The sequence below is a fragment of the Lycium ferocissimum genome, chromosome 7 (genome assembly GCF_029784015.1).
Source record: "Lycium ferocissimum isolate CSIRO_LF1 chromosome 7, AGI_CSIRO_Lferr_CH_V1, whole genome shotgun sequence".
In the NCBI taxonomy this organism is placed as follows: domain Eukaryota; kingdom Viridiplantae; phylum Streptophyta; class Magnoliopsida; order Solanales; family Solanaceae; genus Lycium; species Lycium ferocissimum.
The window spans coordinates 47,128,667-47,153,248 of NC_081348.1; the positions used below are offsets into that span (position 1 = coordinate 47,128,667).

Below are 24,582 nucleotides of genomic sequence, written 5' to 3' on the forward strand. Positions count from 1 at the left end.
AGAGTTATTTTCGGTGATGTTCGGAGTCTGTGGTTTCGAGGCATTCGTCGAAGACGTTTGGGTGAGCTATTGCAACCCGAGTCTCTCCTTCGTTCTGGTACATTATTCTCTACATCTTAAGCAGAAGTCGTATCTAGTTTGAGTCTATTATCTACTTCAAATTGTAAATTTCTTGAAATTCTTGTATGAGTCTAGACCGATTTTGGGAATTTCTTATAATAAAAGTATTTATTCCGCATGTTGTATCAAATTAAGGTAGTTATCTCAAGGGTTCGCCCACCCGGGGGAGGGTTAGGTGGGTGCCCGCATGATCCATGATTTGGGTCGTGACGATCCGGCATAAAAGTTTGCCCATTAAAAGTATGCCCCCACGGCATAACTTTGTGAAGGAATTATCAAAGTTATACGGACCCGGCATACTTATGCCAAGTACGCATAAGGCATGGTATGCCGTCCCGCAAAATGTGTAATTCCTTAACAAGTTGTATCTTTGTTGGCGCATAGCGAAATTTAAACTGCCTTGCGAATTTTTTTTAAAATTTTGACTGCGCGTGGGTTCGAACCTGGAACCTATGGGTGTTAGCCGAAGGGCAAAATTTAAACATTTCAAATATGAAGGGCAAAATTTAAAGACCACCCCAAAAGAAGGGCAATTCTGCGAATTGCCCATCAAACTATAGGAAATGACTCATTTATGCCAGTCATCAATAGTTTGACTCATTTATGCCATCGCCCGTTAATAAAAATGACCCATCCATGCCATATTTCATTAAAACTGATTTTACAATACCATGTATGACACGTGGCCTCCAACTAGATTATGGTTGTGGGTGGGTAAGGTGTATGGATCGGATATTTTATTAATTTGGTATTTAAAATTGGGCTGGTTTAATTAAACGACGTAGATCTCTAATTGGAGGCCACGTGTCATATCTGGTATTATAAAATTGGCGTTAATAAAAAATGGCATGGATGAGTCATTTTGGTAACGAGCGATGGCATAAATGAGTCAAACTATTGATGAGTGGCATAAATGAGTCATTTCCTATAGTTCGATGGCATAAATGAGTCATTTCCTATAGTTCGATGTCATAAATGAGCAAACTATTGACGAGTGGCATAAATGAGCCATTTCCGATAGTTGGATGGCATATTTGAGCCTTTTCCGTATATATTATGTTTCATTTAGTTTGGTCTAATAAATGAAAAGTTAATTAATTGATATGATTCTTTGGACAAGTAAGAATCTGAGTCAAATCAAACCACAAACCTCCTAAGTTACTCAAAGCCATATTCCGAGTGGATTAGTAGTCTATCGATGCCAATTGGCTATCAATCACTAAAATTTCAATAATTTGACTAGAAAGGACGAGATAAGAAATATAAAAAGCAAGAATGTCTTACGTCAGATTTTCTCAAAATTCGTGTTTGATGATACGGTTAACCAACATATTAACTAATCGATTGCGATAAATTGAATCAGATTTCACTATTTTCCTCCAACAAACGCTCCTAAGTTACTCAAAGCCATATTCCGAGTGGATTAGTAGTCTATCGATGCCAATTGGCTATCAATCACTAAAATTTCAATAATTTGACTAGAAAGAACGAGATAAGAAATATAAAAAGCAAGAATGTCTTACGTCAGATTTTCTCAAAATTCGTGTTTGATGATACGGTTAACCAACATATTAACTTACGGTTAACCAACATATTAACTAATCGATTGCGATAAATTGAATCAGATTTCGCTATTTTCCTCCAATAAACGCATTGAATTTGTCCCGAAATGATAGACAACAATATCAAAGTCAGTTTTTAAATTATTCAACATTAGATATGTGTATAACGTGCAAACGTATAGTAAAACTCATTCAGAAGGATCATAAATAAGCTGACAGCTTCTATATTGAAAGCATTTTTCAATCTAATAGCTAAACATTACTCTTATTCTACAAGCTGAGAGATCTAAAATATGAATCACCTCCCCAACTTCCATCTATAATATAATAAAAATATACTTTAATATTTGCTATACAATAATCTCGAACTTACTGTGACAAAGTTACTACAGTATAATTTTCTAAGCTGTGAAATTTTCTTCAGAGCATGAAATCCATGAATTTAAGCCAAGGCAATGAAATCTTTGTAACAGTAACTTTCTCAGCTTGCTTTGCACAGCTAGAAGACGACGCCGTTACGGCACCGTTGGCTTTGACGTTTTTGGGCACAGAAAAAATTTCCTAGAACATGTAACGAAAATATGTCAGTGTTTGTTGTCGAAATCAAACGCCGCGAAAATCAACGGTTCAGATTCAACGATGAATATTCAATAAGATAATGGTAAAAAACATACTTAGAACTAGGGCTGAACACGAAAAACCGAACCAAACCGATAATCAAACCGAACCGGAAAAAAACCCGACATTTATTTGGTTTGATTTGGTTTGGTTTTTAAATTTAAAAACCGACTATATTTGGTTTGGTTTTGGTTTCAAGTCTAAAAAAACCGAAAAAAACCGAACCAAAACCGACTTTATATATTATTTTAAAAATTAAATTTGTATATACACGTGTATGTATTTTAATTTTTTTATGAAAACATTACAATTTATATTATGTTTTTTTATACTCTGGGCCATGCTTTTGAATTAAACTAATTGCTCTACTGTTCTTGGCAATACTACCAATTTGTTTTGTGCTTGCTCTACTGTTCTTGGCAATACTACCCATTGCTAAGAATAAGTATGCTCCTGAGTTTAGTTTCAGGAGTGAGTGTTCTTGGCAATACTATTTCACATGAGTTTAAATTTAGATAGTGACTACAATGTATTTTAAAAAAACCGACAAAACCGAAAAAAACCGACAAAAACCGAATAGTAAAAACCGATATAGTTTGGTTTGGTTTGGTTTGACAATTTGAATAACCGACTCAATTGGTTTGGTTATTTTTTAAATAAAAACCGATCCAAACCGAACCGTGAGCACCCCTACTTAGAACTACTCTTTTCATCTCAATTTATGTGGCACGAATTTCGAGAGTCAAACAAGTTTTTCTATAATTTTTTCATATGCCTTATAAATATTTTGAATTATTAATTATAGTGACTTATAATACATTTTAAATAGTTTTCAAATATGTAAATATTATTTTAAAAAATGTAAATCTACCATAACGGGCATTCAAGATTCGGTTTTGAAAGAAATTGTATTGTGAAGTAATCTGTATGGAACTTATTGTTGATGATCTTTCTAGTTTGTACTACTCAATGTCAACCATTTTCAGATATGTATCATAGGGGAAAAGTGGTAAGCAAGTTGAGTTAAATCATGGATTCAAATGTTAAATGCTCATTGCATGTTTAGTTGAATCTAAATGCTACTTTAATTAGTTTTGTTTAATAGTTATTGCATGAGAAAATCACTTCCTAATTCCATGCTCCCATAATTAATTCTCCTCTAAAACTGATCGATATTTTATATTGATTATCCAGTAACTCGTTATAAAAGTTTCAAGATTATCTATAATTCAAAACAAACAACTTATGTTAGCAAAAATTACTAAGGTTAAGACTTCAGCACATTAGAGTAAGGAACGGTTGCAGTGAAAGGCTGTAAGAGATTCTGGCGATAAGGTCGCTTTGCTTAAAGACAAAGCTCACCCCGTACTTTACTTACAAGCTCGTGTAGTACTCTCCTCCATTTGCTCATATTGTTGGTCCCAAGTTCGGTTAGAGGAATAATATTGTAATAAATAAATTGATAAGAGTAACAGTAGTGTAAAACAAATCAATATGTTTATAAAAAACTTTGTTAAGTTTTATCCTTCTTCAAGTTGATCATCTTACAGATGTACAAGCTAGTCACTGGTGAATAGACCCCACATCAAAGTTGTGCTTTTCCAGACGTTACTACTACTACTACGACTACTACTTTCTACCAGAAATGAGAAAAACACATCCATTCATTTCTTAAATTTGTGGTACATATTAAAAAGCATAAAAGGTCCCACATTTATCACGAGGAAGCATAAATTTCAAATTAGTTAAGAATATTAAACAAAAAGCACATCATGATTATGTGACTGCCTAACCTTTGTCTTGACTTTATTTTCTATAACCCAATTTGAGGTATTTCTTACAGGGAATTCAGAATTTTAACATATGGAGTAGTAAATTTATATTCTACTCCCTTTGTTCACTTTTATTTGTCTATTTTAGACTTTTTACGCTATTTAAGAAATAATAAATTGAGTATATAATTTATCAATGTACCTATATCAATTGATGCAAATTTTTATTGAATTTGAAAAATGATTTGAAGTGAGTAACTAATATTATGGGTAAAAAAAAAAAAATATTGTCTTATCTTAATATGTGAAAAATGACAAGTAAAAATGAAAATCTATTTTAGAAATAATGGACGAGTAAAAGTGAACGGAGGGAGTACTAAATTATCTCTGGTCTTCACAATAAAGAACGTTTATCCGGATCCCAAAATATCCAAAAAGGTATTATGACTTCATTAGGTATAAAAGCTTTGTACTCTTATCACTTTCTAATCCGTAAAAAACATTAAGGACCCGTTTGGCCATGAGAAATTTTTCACTCTTTTTTGAATTTTTTTTTACTTTATTTGAAAATCAACATTGGCCATAAAAATTATTTGAAATTTGAAAAACACCTAAAAATTTATTTTCATTTTTTTTTACTTTCAGTACATTCAAACAATCAACTATTCTTTGCAAAAATTATAACCAAAACATTTTTCCATCTTTAACTCCAACTTCAAATTTCAAATAAAGTGAAAAATATTTGTTTTTCATGGTCAAACGCCTACTAATAATCCTTAGAATCCTCTTGCCATGTACCTTTAATTTTTGGAGTTAAACAAAACGAAAAGAAAAGCACAACAAAGGAGTTTGGAAGCATGTGACACCAATTGACGGAAGGCGAGTCAAAAGGTACCGATAGACTTGTAGGTTGGCAAGCTTTAGAAGAAGGATATGACATCTACACTTTGAAAAGGAAGAGGAGTGAACTGATATAAGACTAGTAAAATTCACAAATAACCACTTTTAGCTCTTATATAATGGTCATGGAGTTTAGACTGTTGAATATGAAATTTCATGACAATGACTATTTTTCAAAAACATGATTGAACAGTGGTCAGTAAATGCTATTTTTACATATAAGACAGATCTTAAGTTCACATGGTTGTATGATATGCATGCTTTAGACTTGACAATAACATAATCTGAAGGACAAATTCATAAAATTTGTTAAGCAAAATCAGACAATACGTATCATGAACTTAAGATTTTTATTTTTCTTTCCTCCATCTTCCTTCTTATTTTGGATTGTCTCGAGAAATAGCTCTCTTTGTTCCTTGAAAGGGGGAGTATATATAAATCAACTAAACTAGCATGTTTGGGCAACTGAAGACAAATTCAAGCATACATTGCACTGAATGGAGAAAATTGCGTACGTCAATGTCGATTAATGCACTGAATTATTTGACAGTTTGTTTGGTAGATATATAATGTGCTGGAAATCAACATTAAAATACTGTTGGCTTTTTATTTTTTTAACCAATGTCTCTATTGCACAATCCCAAGAGAGTATTTCACAAAATCGAGGTCGAAAAATAAAGTAATGCATAAAATTAAAATAATTCTATACTATGCTGTGTGTATAAAATGACAAACCTAAAAGGAGTCCCAACATCCAAATCTTCATCTTGTGTGCTCATAATTCAAAACTCATCAGTATATTATTCGAATATTCCTGGAGGAAACAGACACTAAACTGAAAATACTCATAATAAAAACTGACAAAAATGGTACCAAACAAAAAAAAAAGTGAATCAAATCGACAATCTTAAACCAATGAGGTGTTGAAAGTCTCGTACCGGTTGTGGCATTCTAATATATGAAGTTTAGTTTAAATGTATATTCATTCTGCATATATATAGAAATCACATGGCAAAAAGAAAAAGAAAAAAAATAGACAGAATCTATAAAAATTGAAGCCGATAAATTTATATTATGTTTAATTTAGTTTGGTCTAAATATATGAAAAATAAATTAGTTGATTTGATTTTTTTGGACAAGTAAGAATTTGAGTCAAATCAAATCACAAACCTCCTAAGTTACTCAAAGCCATATTCCGAGTGGATTAGTAGTCTATCGATGCCAAGTGGCTATCAATCACTAAAATTGCAATAATTTGACTAGAAAGGATTAGAAAAGAAATATAAAAAAGCAAGAATGTCTTAGTCTTACGTAAGATTTTCTCAAAGTTAGTGTTTGATGATACGGTTAACCAACATGTTAACTAATTGATTGCGATAAATTGAATCAGATTTCGCTATTTTCCCACCAATAAACACATTGAATTTGTCCCGAAATGATAGACAACAATATCAAAGTCGGTTTTTAAATTATTCAACATCATATATGTGTATAATGTGCAAACGTATAGTGAAAATCACTCAGAAGGATCATGAATAAACTGATAGCTTCTACATTAAAAGCATTTTTCAATATAATTGCTCTTATTCTATAAGCTGAGAGATCTAAATTATGAATCACCTCCCCAACTTCCATCTATAATATAATAACAATATACTTTAATATTTGCTATACAATAATCTCGAACTTACGGTGCCAAAATTACTACAGTATAATTTTCTAAGCTGTGAAATTTTCTTCACAGCATGAAATCCATGAATTTAAGCCAAGGCAATGAAATCTTTGTAGCAGTAACTTTATCAGCTTGCTTTGCACAGCTGGAAGACGACGCCGTTACGGCACCATTAGCTTTTGACGTTTTTGGGCACAGAAAAAAATTCCTTGATCCTAATCCCATCAGCTTCTCCTCCCTGTCCAAACCTGAAATGAAGATATATCAGTTTTTGTTGTCCATCAAACGCCATGAAAATCAACGGTTCAGATTCAACGATGAATAATTTCAAATAAAAATAAATAGTTTTGACTCTCAAAATTCAAATCATACAATATAAATTGAGATAGAGAGAGCTAAACGCACTTCAACTATCAGTTATTTTCTTTTTCATTCCTGAAGTTCAAATAGAAAAAAGGAACAAGAAATGACCGATAATTGAGGTATGTTTTAATACATAGACGATGATAATTTAGATAGAGAAAAGGAACAACGGACACTTAAAAGGTGTGAAATTAGCGAAAAAAGCATAGTTTATTATGTGTTTTTGACTATTAACTCATTCAATCGAACGGCTCTTACTTTCTAAGCTGAACTGGGAGTAATGAAGATCATAATCTGCAGGATTGCTGGAGGTAAGAACCGGACGTCTTCCTTCTTTAGAGTATTGCCGGAGAGCTGCAGCAATAAGATCCTGAACCGTTGATTCAAGCGATATTAAAACCTGTACAGGACCAATACTTCTCTGAATCGTAACATTTAACAGTAACTTCGTCAACTTCAACTTATCCTTCACTTCCGGTGAAGTTCCTGTATTAGTAATAAGCCTACTCGTGGAGAGCAAATCCGGTACAGTTCTAGGCCTTCTCAGCAACTCCGATGTGATCATCTCTGAGCTTTGTCCGTGAAACGACATGGATTTCTCTGACAAGTACTTTCCCTTACGATTCATCTTCTCCTCACTACTACCTCTCCGGTAATTTCTCGGAGAGTACATTTATGCTATATATATATATATATATATATATAAGCAAGGGTGACTCAATAAAATTAATGGCCTGAAGCTGATTTTTAATAGAGGTAGCTCAAATTTTTGTTTGGTTACCTGAGCGGCAGCAGAAGAGGCGGCTCTCAGCTTCCCTGTGAACGGCAACGCACATAACAAGATTGGTAGAACTGTAATTTAGATGAACTAGAGGGGCTAATATTGAAATGGATTGAACTAGTTGCAATGAAGAGAATGGTGGGGAGGATTAGTCCTATTTATATGAGGAAAGCTATGAGGATGAAAGAAGATGACCCTTTGAACTTTCTATTATTGGGTGAACCTGTAACCGGTAGTTATTGTTAACAAGGACAAAGGAATTTTTCTTCACGAAGAAAGGTATCTCACCGTTTATAACAAGTTGACGGTTGCCTGTTTGTGATACATTTCACCTTTTTTTTTTTTTTCGACTATCAATTTGTCAAAGTTCACTGCCCGCAGTATATACTTTTTGCTTTCTTACTGGTTGTTAAAAACGTGATTAATTCAGATTCACTCAAAAAACTTAATTGTGAGGAGGATGTCATTTTCTATTAAAGATGATTTTATTTTCAGTTACCTTTTGTATACGGGGAAAACCGGACATAACGTAAACCAATGAAGTGAGGGCCGAGGCAAGGAAGATGGGAACGTGCCTGATGACATTCGGCGAGCCGGAGGAGCGCTTATACCGGAGGTACCGAACCGGAGGAGCGCTTATACCGGGGCCGAAAGGGGTGCCATTCGGTCCCGTGTGGCCGTCGGTCCGTATGGTCGTTGGGCGGATAACCGTTGGTCCGGTGGTCGTTGGTCCGGAAGATGGCCCGTGCACGTGAGCCGCGCGTCAGTAGTGTCCTGTCACGGTCAGCTACCAACCATGCGTGTGTCAGACGGCGCCGTCAGTCTAATCCCATCAAATCCGTTCAGAGCTGTCCTTGTTATTATTATTTTATTCAGCTCACATTGTACAGAGCCCATGGAGGCAGCACTATAAATATGGGACATCCCCTCCTTTGGAGGGGTTGGCTCCTTTACATTTCAAGAACATTTGTAAGAAAAGAATCTCATATATTTACTCTCCCTTTCATTTATTCGGCCGAGGCCGTTTTCTTTCAGGAATTATTGCTAATCATATAATACATTGCTCACAAACGTCTACATCTTTGGTCGCTTCATTGAGAGCCTTCCAATCCCTATTTCCTTTATCTAACATACGTCAAGAACAAAGCACATATCCTATACCCACTTACAAATTCAATTGATTATCCAATTTCGGTAAATGTTTTGGCGCCCACCGTGGGGCTAGGATAATAGTTCTTAGTCTTGACTCTTATCAAACTCATTTAAACCGTAACCCTTCGTTCGTCTCGTCAAAAACAAATCTATGGTCGACGTCGGCAATCCGGTCACATTAACAACACCGAAATCGTGCGAAAAAATGAGGGCGGCGAACAACGGGGCTGCTTGAATCCCTGCCGACCCAAACCCCGTTGACTCGAGGGAGGGGCTCAATCGGCAAAACACCGTGGATCAAGAGAATGCCGCCCTACCGGCCACTGATCCTCTAAGAACTCATAACTCAGTTACATTATCTCGGACCCAAAGCCGGAAGGAGCCGGAGGCACCAAATGACGGCATTAATTTGCGTCTGATTTTTGAAATGTTGCAGGAACAAAGAGAGCGACAATGCCGAGCAAGGAATGGCGATTGCCCGGTTGCAAAATGGACACGGGGAAGCCGGGGCGGGAAAAGGCCAAGGATACGGCTGCAAAGCGGAAGGAACGAACGGCGGGTGGTCGAGAGCAATGATTCGGGGCGGTTCCTCCACCGAGGTCCTAAAGATGCTTGAGACTTTGGCAAAACGGGTGGATTCGACCGAGAAGAAGGTTGAGACATATAACTCTCGGGTAGACCGGATACCGGGGCCCCGCGCTTTCTTTGAAGGGCCGAATTCAAAAAGGTACATCCAAAGGCCTTTTCCACCAAGCGCGACCCAAGAAGGCCGATCCCAAAGGGTTCGAATGCCCGACATCCAGAAGTACGACGGCACCACCGACCCACACGAGCACGTGACCTCATATGCCTGCGCCATAAAGGGCAATGATATGGAAGAAAACGAAATTGAGTCGATGCTATGGCAAGAAAAAGTTTGGGGAAACTCGTCGAAGGGAGCGTTGACGTGGTATGACCATCTACCCGAGCACTCGATCACTTCGTTCGAAATGCTTTGGGCCGCGCGCTTCGTGAAGGCGCATGCCGGTGCCATCAAGGTGCGAGGCCGTAAGGCCGACATCTTCGGATTACACAAAGGGACGATGAGTTGCTAAGGGAGTTTGTCTCCGGGTTCCGGAGGAACGGATGGAATTACCCCGGTACCCGAGAAGAATGGGCCGCGCGAAGCTTTCACGAAGGGGCTCGATATCTTAGCTCGGTTGCCTCGGCCAAATTGAAGGAAAACTTGCTAGAATACGAGGCCGTAACATGGGCCGATGTCCACAATCGATATGAGTCGAAGATTCGGGTAGAGGACGACCGGCTCGAGCTCTCTCCCAAAGTCAAAGATGAACGAAGCTTCGAGAAGCGATAAGGTTACGAAGCAAAAATCCGAATCGACTAAAGAAAGGTTTCGACCATACTCGCACCGGAGCGATCAAATTTCAAAACGGAAAAATCAAGGGAAGGCCCGAGCCACCTCTCCGGTCGAGGTAGCGAGAATGGACACGCGCCGCTAAACGGCTGGGGGGCCCTCGTTCGAGAGCGATACGGAGTTCGACCCAACAATAAAGGTCCTCCAAGGATTTCGAGTACAACTTCAACGTCGATGCCTCGGATCTTGTCTCGGCCGTCGGTCGTGTTTCGATGTTCGGTGGCCAAAGCCACTAAGGACGAGATCCGGGGCGACGGCCCGAGCATGGTTTGTGAATATCACGGAACCCACGGTCACAAAACTGAGGATTGCCGCCAGTTGAGAGAAGAGGTAGCCCGGTTGTTGAAAAACGGCCACCTCCGAGATTTATTGAGTGAACGAGCCAAAAGCCATTACAAGGAGAGAGAAGTTCATCGAAGGATCGAACCGGTCGAACACCGATGCGATCAATATGATAGTCGGGGGGGGGGTTGACGTCCCTAGGTGTCCCGGAATGAAACGGACTAAGATTTCCATTGTCCGGAAAAACGTGCCGAGATCATTTATCCGGAGCTTCCATCTCCTTCGACGACGCGGACGCGAGGGCGTCATTCAACCACACGATGACGCGTTGGTAATTTACGTACTTATCTTTAAAACTATGGTTAAACGTATCTTGATTGATCCGAGTAGCTCACCAACATAATTCGATGGAGAGTGGTCGAACGATTGATCGCTCGATCGAATCGTACCGGCAACCCGGGTACTCGGTTCAACATGGCGAGCGAAACCACAAGGAGATCTCGGCGCGCGAGCATCGAGGCCACCATTCAACAAACCCCCGTTCTACGTGATCGAAGGGGACATGAAGTACAATGCGTTATTGGCGGACTGGATACATAGCATGAAGGCGGTGCCTTCAACATCGCATCAATGCCGAAATTCCCCACCTTAGAGGGAGTGAAAATCGTCCGCGGTGAGCAACCCGCGACAAATGAGATGTTCGCGTCAGAAGAATCGAAGACCCTACCGAGGAACCTCGGGGAAAAAGGGTGCAAAAGAGGAAGCCCTCCAATAGCAATCAAAGAATATCGGGCGGATCCGGAGTACGGAGAGGATGACTTCGGGATGCCCCGATCTTTTATCACGCCGATGACTCGGACGCAACCAAGTCGACCATAGAAAGAGCTGGAGCGCATCATTCGTTCGAGTTCCTACGCATGTGTCCCATCCAAAATTTGCTACGGCAAAATAAGGCCGCCACCGGCCATAGCCTCCAATGTAAGGACCAAACGATCATAATGAATCGTGTCCCATTTTTACTTGCTACGAAAAAGAAGAAAGAGTCAAAACTCTCGTATGTACAAACGTGTTACAAAAATAAAGTTGTCAAAAGTCACAAAGTTAGCAACTTCTCGTTAAATTGTACTCTACAAAATAGCAAAAGCAACCGACCAAAAACTCGATAAGACCCCCAAACGGGGTCGCCACTTTATTAGCCAAGGCTGAAAAGACACCGGCCCTAAAACAAAGCCGAAGTAAAATGTCGACTCTGGTAAAATGACCCTCGAAATTCGGAGACAACCGAACTCTCGAAGAGTCGGGTAAAAAACCGAACAAGCATGATGAATCGGTGACCACGAGCCACCTTACCATGAAAACGGACCAACAATCGCTGAAAGGATAATGACAGACATTCAAACGAAGAAGCTGGAAAGATACACTTTTCATTTATAAACAACTGATGTTCTTTACATTGAGAAAAAGAAAAAATGAAAGTTCTATGAAAATGAAAAATAAAAAAGATAGATGCCAAAGTAATGGCTCTACACTATCCGGCATGGCTAGAGGAGGATGAATGTTCGGACTCGGTCCGCTCGAGTCATCCGACTCGGACCCGAGAGCGTGGTTGGCTTCTCCTCCATTCCTTTGGCTTCTAGTATCGGGTCGGAAGGTTCTCGAGGCCGTGCTCAACTTGCTCGAGGGTGAGGCGCCGAGATTTCCACTTCTCATACTCGGCAACAATAGCGGTACGAGCCTCGGCCGCCTCCACACTTCTCCATGCTTCCTCCAAATCGGCTTCGCCCTTGCCGCCTTGGCCTCCGAGTGAGCCCGGTTTCTTTCGAGGTCATCTTTGACATGGTTGGCCGCACCCAACTTGGCCTTAAGGTCGTCATTGGCTTTATTCGCCCCCGAGTTCGGTTCTAATACCCTCACATATCCGGCCCGCTCCTCGGCTCTTTCCTCCAAAATTCCTCGCGCTCATTGAACAAGGCGCCTCGGACTCGAGCTCGCCGGTTCCTCTCGGACAAGCCCGTAGCATCAGCCTTCACCGAGTCCAGCTCTCCCCGAAGTTGGGAAACCGTGGCCTCGAGTTCGTCCAACCGGGTAGAGAATTGGGTTTTATCCCGGCTAAGGGCGATCTTGTCGGCCTCGAGACTCCGGTTGTAATCGGTCATGGCGGCCAGCTCGCTCGCCAAACGACGGTTCTCCTCCTTAACCGCATCAAGCTCGGGGCGAAGATTGGCTAGCACGGCCACCCGCTCAACTCTCCCTCCTTCTCGCCGAAGAAGGTGTTGATATTTCTCCGTCTCCCGCCCGGGCATCGAGTTGGCCCCGGAGGTCGTCTTATCTCGTGTTGGGCACGGATGAATGCCTCGTTGACCAAAGACCACACTCTGCAGATAAGACAAACCAAAGGTCTTAGGCGAAGAAGGGATGGCATTCTGAGAATAGAATGTACAAGGGTGGTTAAGAATCTTACCCGGTTGCCCGCGTGCATACCCTCGTTCATAAGGCACTGCCAAGTGACCCCGGTCATTTTGCGTTTGTCCGAATCCGAGACAAGGGGACGCAAATAGCTCGCAACGCCCACGGGGCGTGATAAGAAGCTAAAGTCTTCGGGGACAGTGACCACTGCTGATCGGGTCCTCCGAGGTTCCACGCTCGGGGCTGGGAAAACGTTCACCAAACTGTCCCTAGCGCCAGATTCGGATGCTCGGTTGGCCGGCCTAGTGACCCGAGGAATAGGGAGGTGACCGAAGCCCGCTGCTTCGCAAGAAGCGGGGGGGGTCCCCGAGAACATGTCATCGAAATCGTCCACACGGAGAGCTGGAGTGGAGGAACTTGGAGCGGCCTCAATGTTTTCGGCAAAGACCAGGGGCTCCGCAGTCACGGCAGGCTCGTACCCGGAAGATGGACGGACACCTGTGTGGGCCTCGATCTCCGGTTCTCCCGCTGCCCTTTCACCGGCGTCGGCAGCTACCGCTTCCCCGTGTCTTTTTCTTTGCAGGGGAGCATCCTCCGAGGAAGTTTCACCTGAAATGTCGATAAAGTCAATCGACCGAAGGGGAACCGGTGAAAGTATTTCATCCGCACCTGAGTGGAGAGCAGGAACCAACGGGCCTTCGCTGATAGAAGGAGGGGGAGGCTGAACGGAGGCCGCCTCCTCCGGTATCGGAGCCACGGAGGGGACCGAGCCGACCCTCCGAATGACGATGTCGGGTTCATTCTCCTCCCTCGATGACCGAGCGACACTCCGTGCCTTTTTCCTCTTTGGTGTCGGCGCCTTATCGGAGGCCCTCTTTCTTTTGGCGGCATCGTCAAGGACACGGGAAGAACCCGCCGTGTCGAACCCGATGACGGTGCGAACGAGCGGTTCCGATTCGGGCCTCGAGGCCACCGAGCCCTCGGGCAAACCCGAAAGGCAAAAGCAATAACGGAGATAGTGAATTCAAAGGGCCACGGCGAGAGAGCACAACAAACACGTAATGGAATAAACATATTACCGTGGTTTTGCGCCACCCACCGGCCACGAGACAGGTGGGCCCATGTCCGATTCTCATAGGGATGCTGGCGGAGGAGCGCAGTAACCCATTCGCTCAGATCGCGGATGACGGGAGGTACGTATCCGTTGGCTGAGTAAGGGAAAAGAGAAAGCAATGAGTCGACGAGATCAAAGAATGAATAAAAAACAACTAAATGCACAAGAAAGATTGCCCAAAAATTCGAGCTTACGCTTATTGTTCCATTCCTCCGGAAAGGGCCTGTAGTCGGCAGGGATGATGTCCTCGGTTTTCACTCGGACGTACCTCTCTAGCCAGCCCCTATCCCGTCCTCGTCCATCTTCGAGAAGAACGGGTTCCGCCGCGCTTGACAAGTTTTATTACACCGCCCCGAAAGACCCTCGGGGAGTACGGCGTATCAAGTGGCCCAACAAATCCCTTCTCGGCGTTGTTGGCTAAAAGCCGGAGACACGCAACGACCCTCCAAACGATCGGACCAATCTGCGCTAAAGTCACGCCATAGGTCCGGCACATATCGAGGATGACCGGATCAATCGGAGGATCGATTTTGAGGGTAAAAGGGTAAGTGTATACGAACAAGAACCCTTCTCGGTGATCGGTGACAGATTCGTCCGGCCCGTGCAAAAACCCTTACCGGGCGAGTATCCCATCCGCAGTCGGCCCGGACTACGTCGAGTCTTTCCTCGGTAATCGATGAGGGGTATCGCCTCACATCGTATCCCCTGTCCGAGACCGAGGACGGCTTGTCGACCTCGAGATCTTTATTAAAATTGAATTTGGCCGGAATAATATCCGAGACTGCGAGCTCGATTTTAGCCGGGGATGCAGGACCGGATCCCGGGGGTGACGTCGGTGGAACTTCGTGGGAAGTGGACTCGGACATTTCGAAAGTATGAAAGGAGAAGGGTTTAAAAGTGAAAAGGGAAGTGAAGGAACTGGTAATTCGGGGATGACGAAACAGCAGCAGCCAAACCAGAACAATTGGCGAAATCAACTCTTTTGCACTGATTTTGAGTTAATGAGTCAAACTGCAAGTCAGATGCAGCAGATAGCGATTTTTGGGAATGAGAAGGAATGAAGAGAAGAGAGGCGGCTGAGGAGAAACAAAATGTGAAAGTGGTAAATGAATAGGTAATGGGCCTTATATAGGCGAGGAAGGGGAACGGTTACCGAGGGTGACCAATCGCATAGCGCCGCGTGTCCCCATCATTAATGAGAGGCGACGTGGCAGAACGTGCAAAAGGCGGTTGGCAGAGGCGTTACGTGGTCATTCCCGCCAAAATTTAAAGATAAGAACGAGCCGGCCGAGTCACCGGTTTCTAAGGTTATTCACTTCCCGTTATCCCGATGGATCGGCATGACGAGAAGTGAGGGGCTATCTGTATACGGGGAAAACCGGACATAACGTAAACCAATGAAGTGAGGGCCGAGGCAAGGAAGATGGGAACGTGCCTGATGACATTCGAGCTGAACCGGAGGAGCGCTTATACCGGAGCTGAACCGGAGGAGCGCTTATACCGGAGCTGAACCGGAGGAGCGCTTATACCAGAGCTGAGCAAGGGTGCCATTCGGTCCCGTGTGGCCGTCGGTCCGTATGGTCGTTGGGCCGGGATAACCGTTGGTCCGGGTGGTCGTTGGTCCGGTACAGCCGTTGCACGTGAGCCGCGCGTCAGTAGTGTCTGTCACGGCCGGCTACCAACCATGCGTGTGTCGACGGCGCCGCGGTCAATCCCATCAAATCCGTTCGGAGGGTCATTCCTTGTTATTATTATTTTATTCAGCTCACATTGTACAGAGCCCATGGAGGCAGCACTATAAATATGGGACATCCCCCTCCTTTACATTTCAAGAACATTTGTAAGAAAAGAATCTCATATATTTACTCTCCCTTTCATTTATTCGGCCGAGGCCGTTTTCTTTCAGGAATTATTGCTAATCATATAATACATTGCTCACAAACGTCTACATCTTTGGCTGCTTCATTGGAGAGCCTTCCAATCCCTATTTCCTTTATCTAACATACGTCAAGAACAAAGCACATATCCTATACCCACTTACAAATTCAATTGATTATCCAATTTCGGGGTAAACACCTTTAATTAAAAATAAAAAGATATTTATTCTAGAACTATAACAGCTATGACTTTTGGTGGTATTATCCCTCAATATACAGGGGGTGTTAGGGATTTTTGCCATGATTTTCATACAATAGAAAAAATCACCTATTTTTCAAAAAGTATTTTTCATGATTTTTTTTCTTTCATACCAAATACACCCTTAGAGTGGCATGATCAAAATTTTCAGATTTTTGTCTCAAATCAGACATCGATTGTATGATTTTCTTACAATGAAAATATGAGATAATGGTAAAAAACGCACCTGAACTATTTTTCTCGCGAGTTTCACACTTTAACTATCGGTTGTTCCCCTTTTTTATCTGACCTATTAAAACACATCTAGTTGAGTAGATGGAGATAATTCAGGTAGGAAAGTGAACAACTGATAGTTGGTCTAGTCAGCTTTGAGGTGTGTTTTAATACCTAGATAGTGATAACTCAGGTAATAAAAGAGAACAACTGATAATTAAGGTGTGAAACTCGCGAAAAAGCGATAGTTCAGTATGTTTTTGACCGTTAATTCTAAAAATACATATCGTTGGAAACTTGGATATATATCGTTGGAAACTTTTTCATGGATTGGCTTTCATACGGATTTGTCATTAAATTTTGCCCCTCATATCCGTGGTCATTAATGTTTGCCATTGCTGCTTATTTAATGAAAAATACCTAGATTTATTTTGTTCAAAGATAAGTTCTATAATATTTTTATCTTCAGAAACTGAACATTTGCCTCATTGGGCACAAGTTTGTAGGAATGAAGTTATGCGTCATAAGTTGTGTAAAAATTTTCAGATTATGTTGAGTGTTGAAAGTTTTGTCTTTTTTCGACATAACTTGTGTTTATTTAATGATACATATGACAAAGTTAAACGCTAATGATGCCAAACGAAATCTAAACTTATGCATTTTCCAGATTATGCTGAATGTTAAAACTTTTGCCTTGTCCGACATAACTTATAGAATACTATGATACATATATCGAAGCCAAACGCTAAATATATCAATCGAAATTTAATTTATACCGCATTAATAGTGTTGAAGGGCAAAAGTTAAATATGGGGAAAAGAAATTAAAGACCACACCAAAATAGGTAGTATTTGTGACCCTAACATTTGAGTGGGAAACGGACTGGTCTAGATGTGGGACCAGGAGTTTCATTTGGGCCCATATTTAGTCGCACGTGTTAAACACGGCAGAGCTTCGCGAGAGTGCTTAACGGTCTGTGGTATAAAATATTTAAGTTGTGGCGGCTTGTGGTCCACTAAAATAATGACACGTGTAAAGTGGTAGTGACTGCGCAGCTTCTAAACATGCCCGTTTGGCATCAATGATATTTCAATATCTGCAAATCCTTGTCCATCAGCTTTTCCAAATAATGAAATTTAATATTTAATAGAAAATATTAATAGCCATATTAAAAATTTATAAAGGAGTATATCAAATAAAAATAAAGATTTTAATTCATAAAATTAGTTCTTTTTCAGGTGAAAGTTGTCTAATACGAGGCAGATGTGGAAGGGAGGATCGATACACAAGTGAACTCCAAGAGAGAAAGTTTCGCGTATCCTGTCAATAATCCAAGAAAATGGAGAGATTGACGATAATGTTACACATCGTATTGGAGAAGATGAATGAAATGGAGGCTCTCATTCGGTGTCTTGTCTGATAGAACGTCCCACTAAGACTTAAAGGTAAGTTTATAAGGTGGTTGTTAGACCAACTATTTTATATGAGCAGAGTGTTGACCGATCAAGAACTTGAACGTCCACAAGATGAAAGTAGTGAAAATGAGGATGTTGAGATGAATGTGTGGGCATACTAGGAGTGATAGGATTAGCAATAACAATATTTGGGACAAAGTGAGAGTGGCTTTCGTGGTGGACAAGATAAGGTAGGAGACCGATATTCGCACATGTAGGATTAGGGTAGAAGGTTAAGGGAGATTCCTACTATCTTATTATTCGATTATATTATTATCTTTTTTTTTTTTTTTGCTTATGTTTTATCTTACTATTTGTTGTTATTCGAGGGAGATGTGAGAGGTTGGTTATGGTAGGTCTTGGGAGAAAGATGTGTATACACTATTCTTCATGGGCCCCACTTGTGGGACTACATTGGGCATTGTTGTTGTTGTTGTTGTTATAATTTAGCTTTCAAATATTTTCTTAAAAGAGATCCAAAAGACTAGTAAATGCTGATTAGACAAGAAAATATTTATGCACGACACACATATTTCGAGTTTGTTACCTTATATTTGGGAAAACGACTCTACATTATGATAGCTTTCCTCTAGGTATAGGATATGAAGATCAATTAATCTTTTCTTTCCGCATTTGATTAAGTGTTATGTGATCAAATCACAATGCCTATTTAATGAGGTGTAGTTTAGTCAATTTACATATTTTTCTTCTTGGTAGAAGGTTAGTAGGAGAATCGAGCGTTATCTAATTGCCAAAGCTATGGATGAGTTCTTGTATGGACAAGTTAAAATATTATTATTAGTACTTTATGTGATATTATCTTATTATTCGATTATATTATTATCTTTTTTTTTTTTTTATGAGAAGTTGCTTATGTTTTATCTTACTATTTGTTGTTTCTTCACACATTATTGTTTCTCATTTATAATAGACACAAAAAAATAATCTTTAAGTTTCGCTTTAGTTTCTTCATTATTTTCCATATATTTTCTTCACTACCGTATTTTTTTTTAAGGACTTTAGGATTTTGATATTTCGTCCTTTCCTAGAATAATTATTATATATATAATAGGATATCCATGTTGACGATTAAATAGTATCGAAAAGATCACTCATCGAAAATCAACATCTCTTTACCTTTACGCAAGGTAGTTAAAGATGTTATATAAAAATATGACACTATTAATTAATTTTTATGCCATGTAGGCCCCACGAATTAAAAAAAAATAATAATCATATTTTAATACCTCAACATCCACCCACCAATCCTTCATTTAAAACTCATTTTCTTTGGACTACATTGGGCATTGTTGTTGTTGTTGTTGTTATAATTTAGCTTTCAAATATTTTCTTAAAAGTTAAATCAAGTATTATCCAAAAGACTAGTAAATGCTACGTAGTACTAAAAAATAGGGGAAATTACGCAATATGTCTACTTGGAGAAAATATTTATTTTTGCCACGTAACCCATATTTCGAGTTTGTTTACCCGTAAAGTGTCTAAAGCTCATTAAATTTGGGTATAAACACCAATTTTATACACTATTATACACTTTTATACAAGATTGATACATTATGTATAATGCTTTCCTCTAGGTATAATGTTATATAATAGTCCACCACCATTAATCATAGATAAAAAAAAGTGTATTACACTTAATTTCGGACATTTTTTATTTTGAAAAATAACATTTAGATAAAAAAAAGTGTCCACTTATTAAATCAAGAAACAATTAATCTTTTCTTTCATTAAATGAGATTTATGCCCCTGATTAAGTGTTATGTGATCAAATCACAATGCCTATTATAATGAGGTGTAGTTTAGACTCAATTTACATATTTTTCTTCTTTGATTGGTAATCTGCAGGTTATCCATTAGTGTCCAATCATTGAATATAAAAAAATAAAGAGGTGTGCAAATGATGTAATTACATGCATATAATTGTTTTTGTTATAGTTTTTCATTTAATCTAGAGTTAGTATTGTATAAATTAAAAATATGCCTACGTGGCGTAATATTTTATATTGGGCGGTATATTTTCCAAAGCTATGGATGAGTTCTTGTATGGACAAGTTAAAATGATTAAGGTAATCAATTACTCCCTCTAATCCCAATTTATGTGATATTTTTTGCTACCCAAGATCCAAACTACATGAATTTTGATCAACATTTCAAGATATATTTTTTCACCAAATTGATATGAGAAGTTGCAGTTTATAGCACTTTTCATGTAGTTTCCAAATATATAAATTTTAATCTTAAAATAAAAATAACTTTTTCAATAACTTAGACACAGAAAGTAATCTAATCCAATAAACTTACCAACTAAAATTTAATTAAATTGACTTTAGAAACTAGCAAATTTAATTATCGAGCTGGAATATAAAAACAATAACACTCACTCTTCCCAACTCTTTTATCGGGACTAAACAATTTTAATTTGGATAAATTCGTTTCTTCACACATTATTGTTTCTCATTTATAATAGACACAAAAAAATAATCTTTAAGTTTCGCTATTAGTTTCGTTTTTCGGTTGAAAGTTTAAATTGGATAAAAAAATAGAGGATGCAGAAATTCCTCCAAACCAAATATAATAGATTTATATGAGAAATATAGTTGTAATTTAATAATTACACATCCTAGGAATAGTAAACAATGAAGTCATACCAGATTGTAGATGTGCACATCCACTCAACTAACATTAGTGAATATATTATAGTTTAGGACTTTAGGTGATTACTTTCCTAATTAAATATTTCGTCCTTTCCTAGAATAATTATTATATATATAATAGGATATCCATGTCCAAAGGGAAGGGCCCAAATGGACAAGAGAGTAGAACGCCATTAAATAGAGTAAATATCTTAAAAGATCACTCAACTTTAAAAAATTATTTCGCAAAATCATTAAACTTTGTTATATATCAATAAAATCATTTAACTTTGGCCTTTACTCTCATAGAATCACTCAACTAAATATGTTATATAAAAATATGACATGACAATATTAATTAATTTTTTTATGCCATGTAGACGTGGACCCTACGAATTAAAAAAATAATAATCATATTTTAATACCTCAACATCCACCCACCAATCCTTCATTTAAAACTCATTTTCTTTGTTGTTTCTAAAAACCTTAACCTTTTTATGTGTGCTCTTATTCTTTTTTTGTATATATTCTTCAACTCAAGAAATTATTTTCTTATTTATTTATAAGTCAAAAAAAAAAAAAAGTTAGATCTCAATTTTTTTTTTTTATAAGCAAAATGCGAAACTTATAAGCTCACTTTTAGATGTTTAAGCCCACACGGCCCATTAATTTTTTGGGCTTATTTTAAGCACAAAATGGCTTTAAGCTTGCCAGTCAAACACTCAAAAAAGCTAAAAATAGCTTATAAGCAACTTATAAGCCAATCCAAACAGGCTCCTAATAGCTCATTGTATAGTTAAGATTTCAATTTCCCTTTTGCACAGTCTCACTTTTATTCCCCTAATAACAAATTATGGCGATACTAGTGAGTTTTCAAGACATAGCAACAGTTTTTCTAAAGCATATCATACCTACACATATACACTAGCTGTCAATAACACATACATAAAGAATACATGCATGCATTACATACATACAGTCATATGCATACGTACATACAGTAAAAATCTGCTATAAAATGAAAATCTAACTGTTTTTTTGTAACAATTTAAATTATTGCTAAAACGGGTAATTAGTGGGCTTGAGTCGTTGCATCACGTAATTTCTCAAAGTTCGTGTTTGATGATACGGTTAACCAATATGTTAACTAATCGATTGCGATAAATTGAATCAGATTTGGCTATTTCTCCCCAATAAACGCATTGAATTTGTCCCGAAATAATAGACAATAATATCAAAGTCGGTTTTTAAATTATTCAACATTAGATATGTGTATAATGTGCAAACGTATAGTAAAACTCATTCAGAAGGACCATAAATAAACTGATAGCTTCTATATTGAAAGCATTTTTCAATCTAATAGCTAAGCATTACTCTTGTTCTACAAGCTGAGAGATCTAAAATATGAATCACCTCCCCAACTTCCATCTATAATATAATAAAAATATACTTCAATATTTGCTATACAATAATCTCGAACTTACGGTGCCAAAATTACTAGTATAATTTTTTAAGCTGTGAAATTTTCTTCACATCATGAAATTCATGAATTTAAGCCAAGGCAATGAAATCTTTGTAGCAGTAACTTTCTCAGCTTGCTTTGCACAGCTAGAAGACGACGCCGTTACGGCACCGTTAGCTTTTGACATTTTTGGACACAGAAAAAAGTTTCTTGAACCTAATCCCATCAGCTTCTCCTCCCTGTCCAAACCTGTAACAGAAGTGGAGGATATCAATTTTTGCGTCCAATCAAACGCCATGAAAATCAACGGTTCAGATTCAACGATGAATATTTAATAAGATAATGATTAAAAAAACATCTCAATTATGTTTTTCCGAGTTTCATACCTTAACTATTAACTGTTCCTTTTTCACATTTGAATAACATCCATTCATTATCCTTTGTCTCAATTTATGTGGCAGCTTTCGAAAATCGAGATTCAAACTAGTTTTTCTTTGATCATAAGTTTTTCATACGACTTTTAAATATTTTAAATTTTCAATCAAATTGACTTATAATATTTTTTAGGTAGTTCCCAAATATGTATATTTATTTTTAAAAACTTTAAGATTATATGTCAGAATTCACGGTCAAAACAAATAGTTTTGACTCTCAAAATCTAAATTGTACCACATAAATTGAGATAGAGAGAGTTAAACACACTTCAAGATATGAAAAAGGCCGATAATTGAGGTGTATTTTAATATATAGATAATAATAATTCAGATAGAGAAAAAAATAATGGATAGTTGAGGTGTAAAACTCGCCAAAAAACCGATAGTTCAGAGTATGTGTTTTTGACTATTAACTCATATTCAAGTCAAATGACTCTTACTTTCTAAGCTGAACTGCGAGTAATGAAGATCATAATCTGCAGGATTGCTGGAGGTAAGAACCGGACGTCTTCCTTCTTTAGAGTATTGCCGGAGAGCTGCAGCAATAAGATCCTGAACCGTTGATTCAAGCGATATTAAAACCTGTACAGGACCAATACTTCTCTGAATCGTAACATTTAACAGTAACTTCGTCAACTTCAACTTATCCTTCACTTCCGGTGATGTTCCTGTAGTAGTAATAAGCCTACTCAAGGAGAGCAAATCAGGTACAGTTCTAGGCCTTCTCAGCAACTCCGATGTGATCATCTCTGAGCTTTGTCCGTGGAATGACATGGATTTCTCTGATAAGTACTTCCCCTTCCGATTGATCTTCTCGTCACTACTACTTCTCCGGTAATTTCTCGGAGAATACATTTACACTAGAGATATATACTATGAGCAAGGGTGACTCAATAAAATTAGTGGCCTAAAGCTAATTTTTAATAGAGGCAGTTACCTGAGGCGGCGGTAGCAGAAGAATCGAGGGAAGCTGAGAGCGGGCACAGAGAGGCGGCTCTCAGTTTCCTTGTGAATGGCAACGCACATAACAAGAATGGTAGAAGTGTAATTTAGATGAACTAGAGGGGCTAATATTGAAATGAATTGAACTTGTTGAAATGAAGAAAATGGTGGTGAGGATTAGTCCTATTTACATATGGGGAAAGGTGGTAGATGAAGAAGATAAGAAGGTCCATTATAGAAAGGTCTTCGATCTTTCTATTATTGGGAACCTGTAACCGGTAATTGCTGTCAATAGGGACAAAAGAATTTTTCTTCACGAAGAAAGGAATTTCACCGGTTATAACAAGTTGACGGTTGCCTGTTTGTGTAATTTTCCGTCTTAAATGCACTCCATTTTCACATTTTTTATTATATATCAATTTGTCAAAGTTCAATGTCCCGCAGGATATATACTTGCTTTCTTACCGGGTGCGTTCCAAAATGCTTTTGAGGTTCGATTAATTTAGAGTTAATTAAGAAATTTATTTTTAAGGAGTAAATTTTTTTTTTTTTTTTAATTATATAAGGGGATAGGGGAAGGAAAGGAAAAATGAGGAAGAGGATTATAATGTGAGAATTTGAACCTCACCAATAAGGTGAAAGTTCAATAGCCAACCAATCGAGCTACTAAGATCCCTACTTTAAGGAGTAAATTACTATCTATTAAAGATGATTTTATCTATAAAAATAAAAAAATTATAAATAATTTTTAATTTTTTGTTAAAGATACTTATAATCTACTTAGTACAAACTTTTCGTGGTATCGTCCCCTAATATGGATCATAGGGGGCAATGACTAATTTCAATGATCCTAATTATCTAAGAAATTATCTGGTGTGGAGAAAAATGTTTTTATAATTTGTTAGTCACAATACTCTAAAAATATTCTCTATTGAAAAACACATGCCTTTAAGAAGTTTAAAAAGTCGACTTCTTGATGAGAATAGAAAAAACAAGTTTCATTAATGACATTTTAAACTTAATGCCATTCCTCACCCCTCAATGCCTCCGATCTCCACTTTGTTTCCCAACATCTAACCTATCACTTCTTAACCACTCTCTCATAGTGTTTATCTAGATTATATATAAATA

General features: G+C 38.5%; 2 protein-coding genes and 1 long non-coding RNA gene across 3 annotated transcripts; 1 reads left to right on the top strand and 2 right to left on the bottom strand.

The window, feature by feature from the left end:
* Positions 1-6,479: 6,479 nt before the first annotated feature.
* On the bottom strand, positions 6,480-7,680 carry LOC132065424 (uncharacterized protein At4g22758-like). The gene is made up of 2 exons (XM_059458825.1): positions 7,266-7,680; positions 6,480-6,892 (listed from the first exon to the last, which is right to left on the bottom strand). Exons 1-2 carry the CDS (start codon positions 7,678-7,680, stop codon positions 6,711-6,713), a joined length of 597 nt encoding a protein of 198 aa, XP_059314808.1. The 3' UTR covers positions 6,480-6,710.
* LOC132065425 (uncharacterized) lies at positions 7,626-23,647 on the top strand. The gene is made up of 2 exons (XR_009416723.1): positions 7,626-7,763; positions 23,452-23,647. It is a non-coding gene; the product is annotated as an uncharacterized LOC132065425 (long non-coding RNA).
* LOC132065423 (uncharacterized protein At4g22758-like) lies at positions 21,929-23,453 on the bottom strand. The gene is made up of 2 exons (XM_059458824.1): positions 22,950-23,453; positions 21,929-22,324 (listed from the first exon to the last, which is right to left on the bottom strand). The coding sequence occupies exons 1-2, from the start codon at positions 23,362-23,364 to the stop codon at positions 22,143-22,145; spliced, it is 597 nt and encodes a 198-aa protein (XP_059314807.1). The 5' UTR covers positions 23,365-23,453; the 3' UTR covers positions 21,929-22,142.
* Positions 23,648-24,582: the final 935 nt, after the last annotated feature.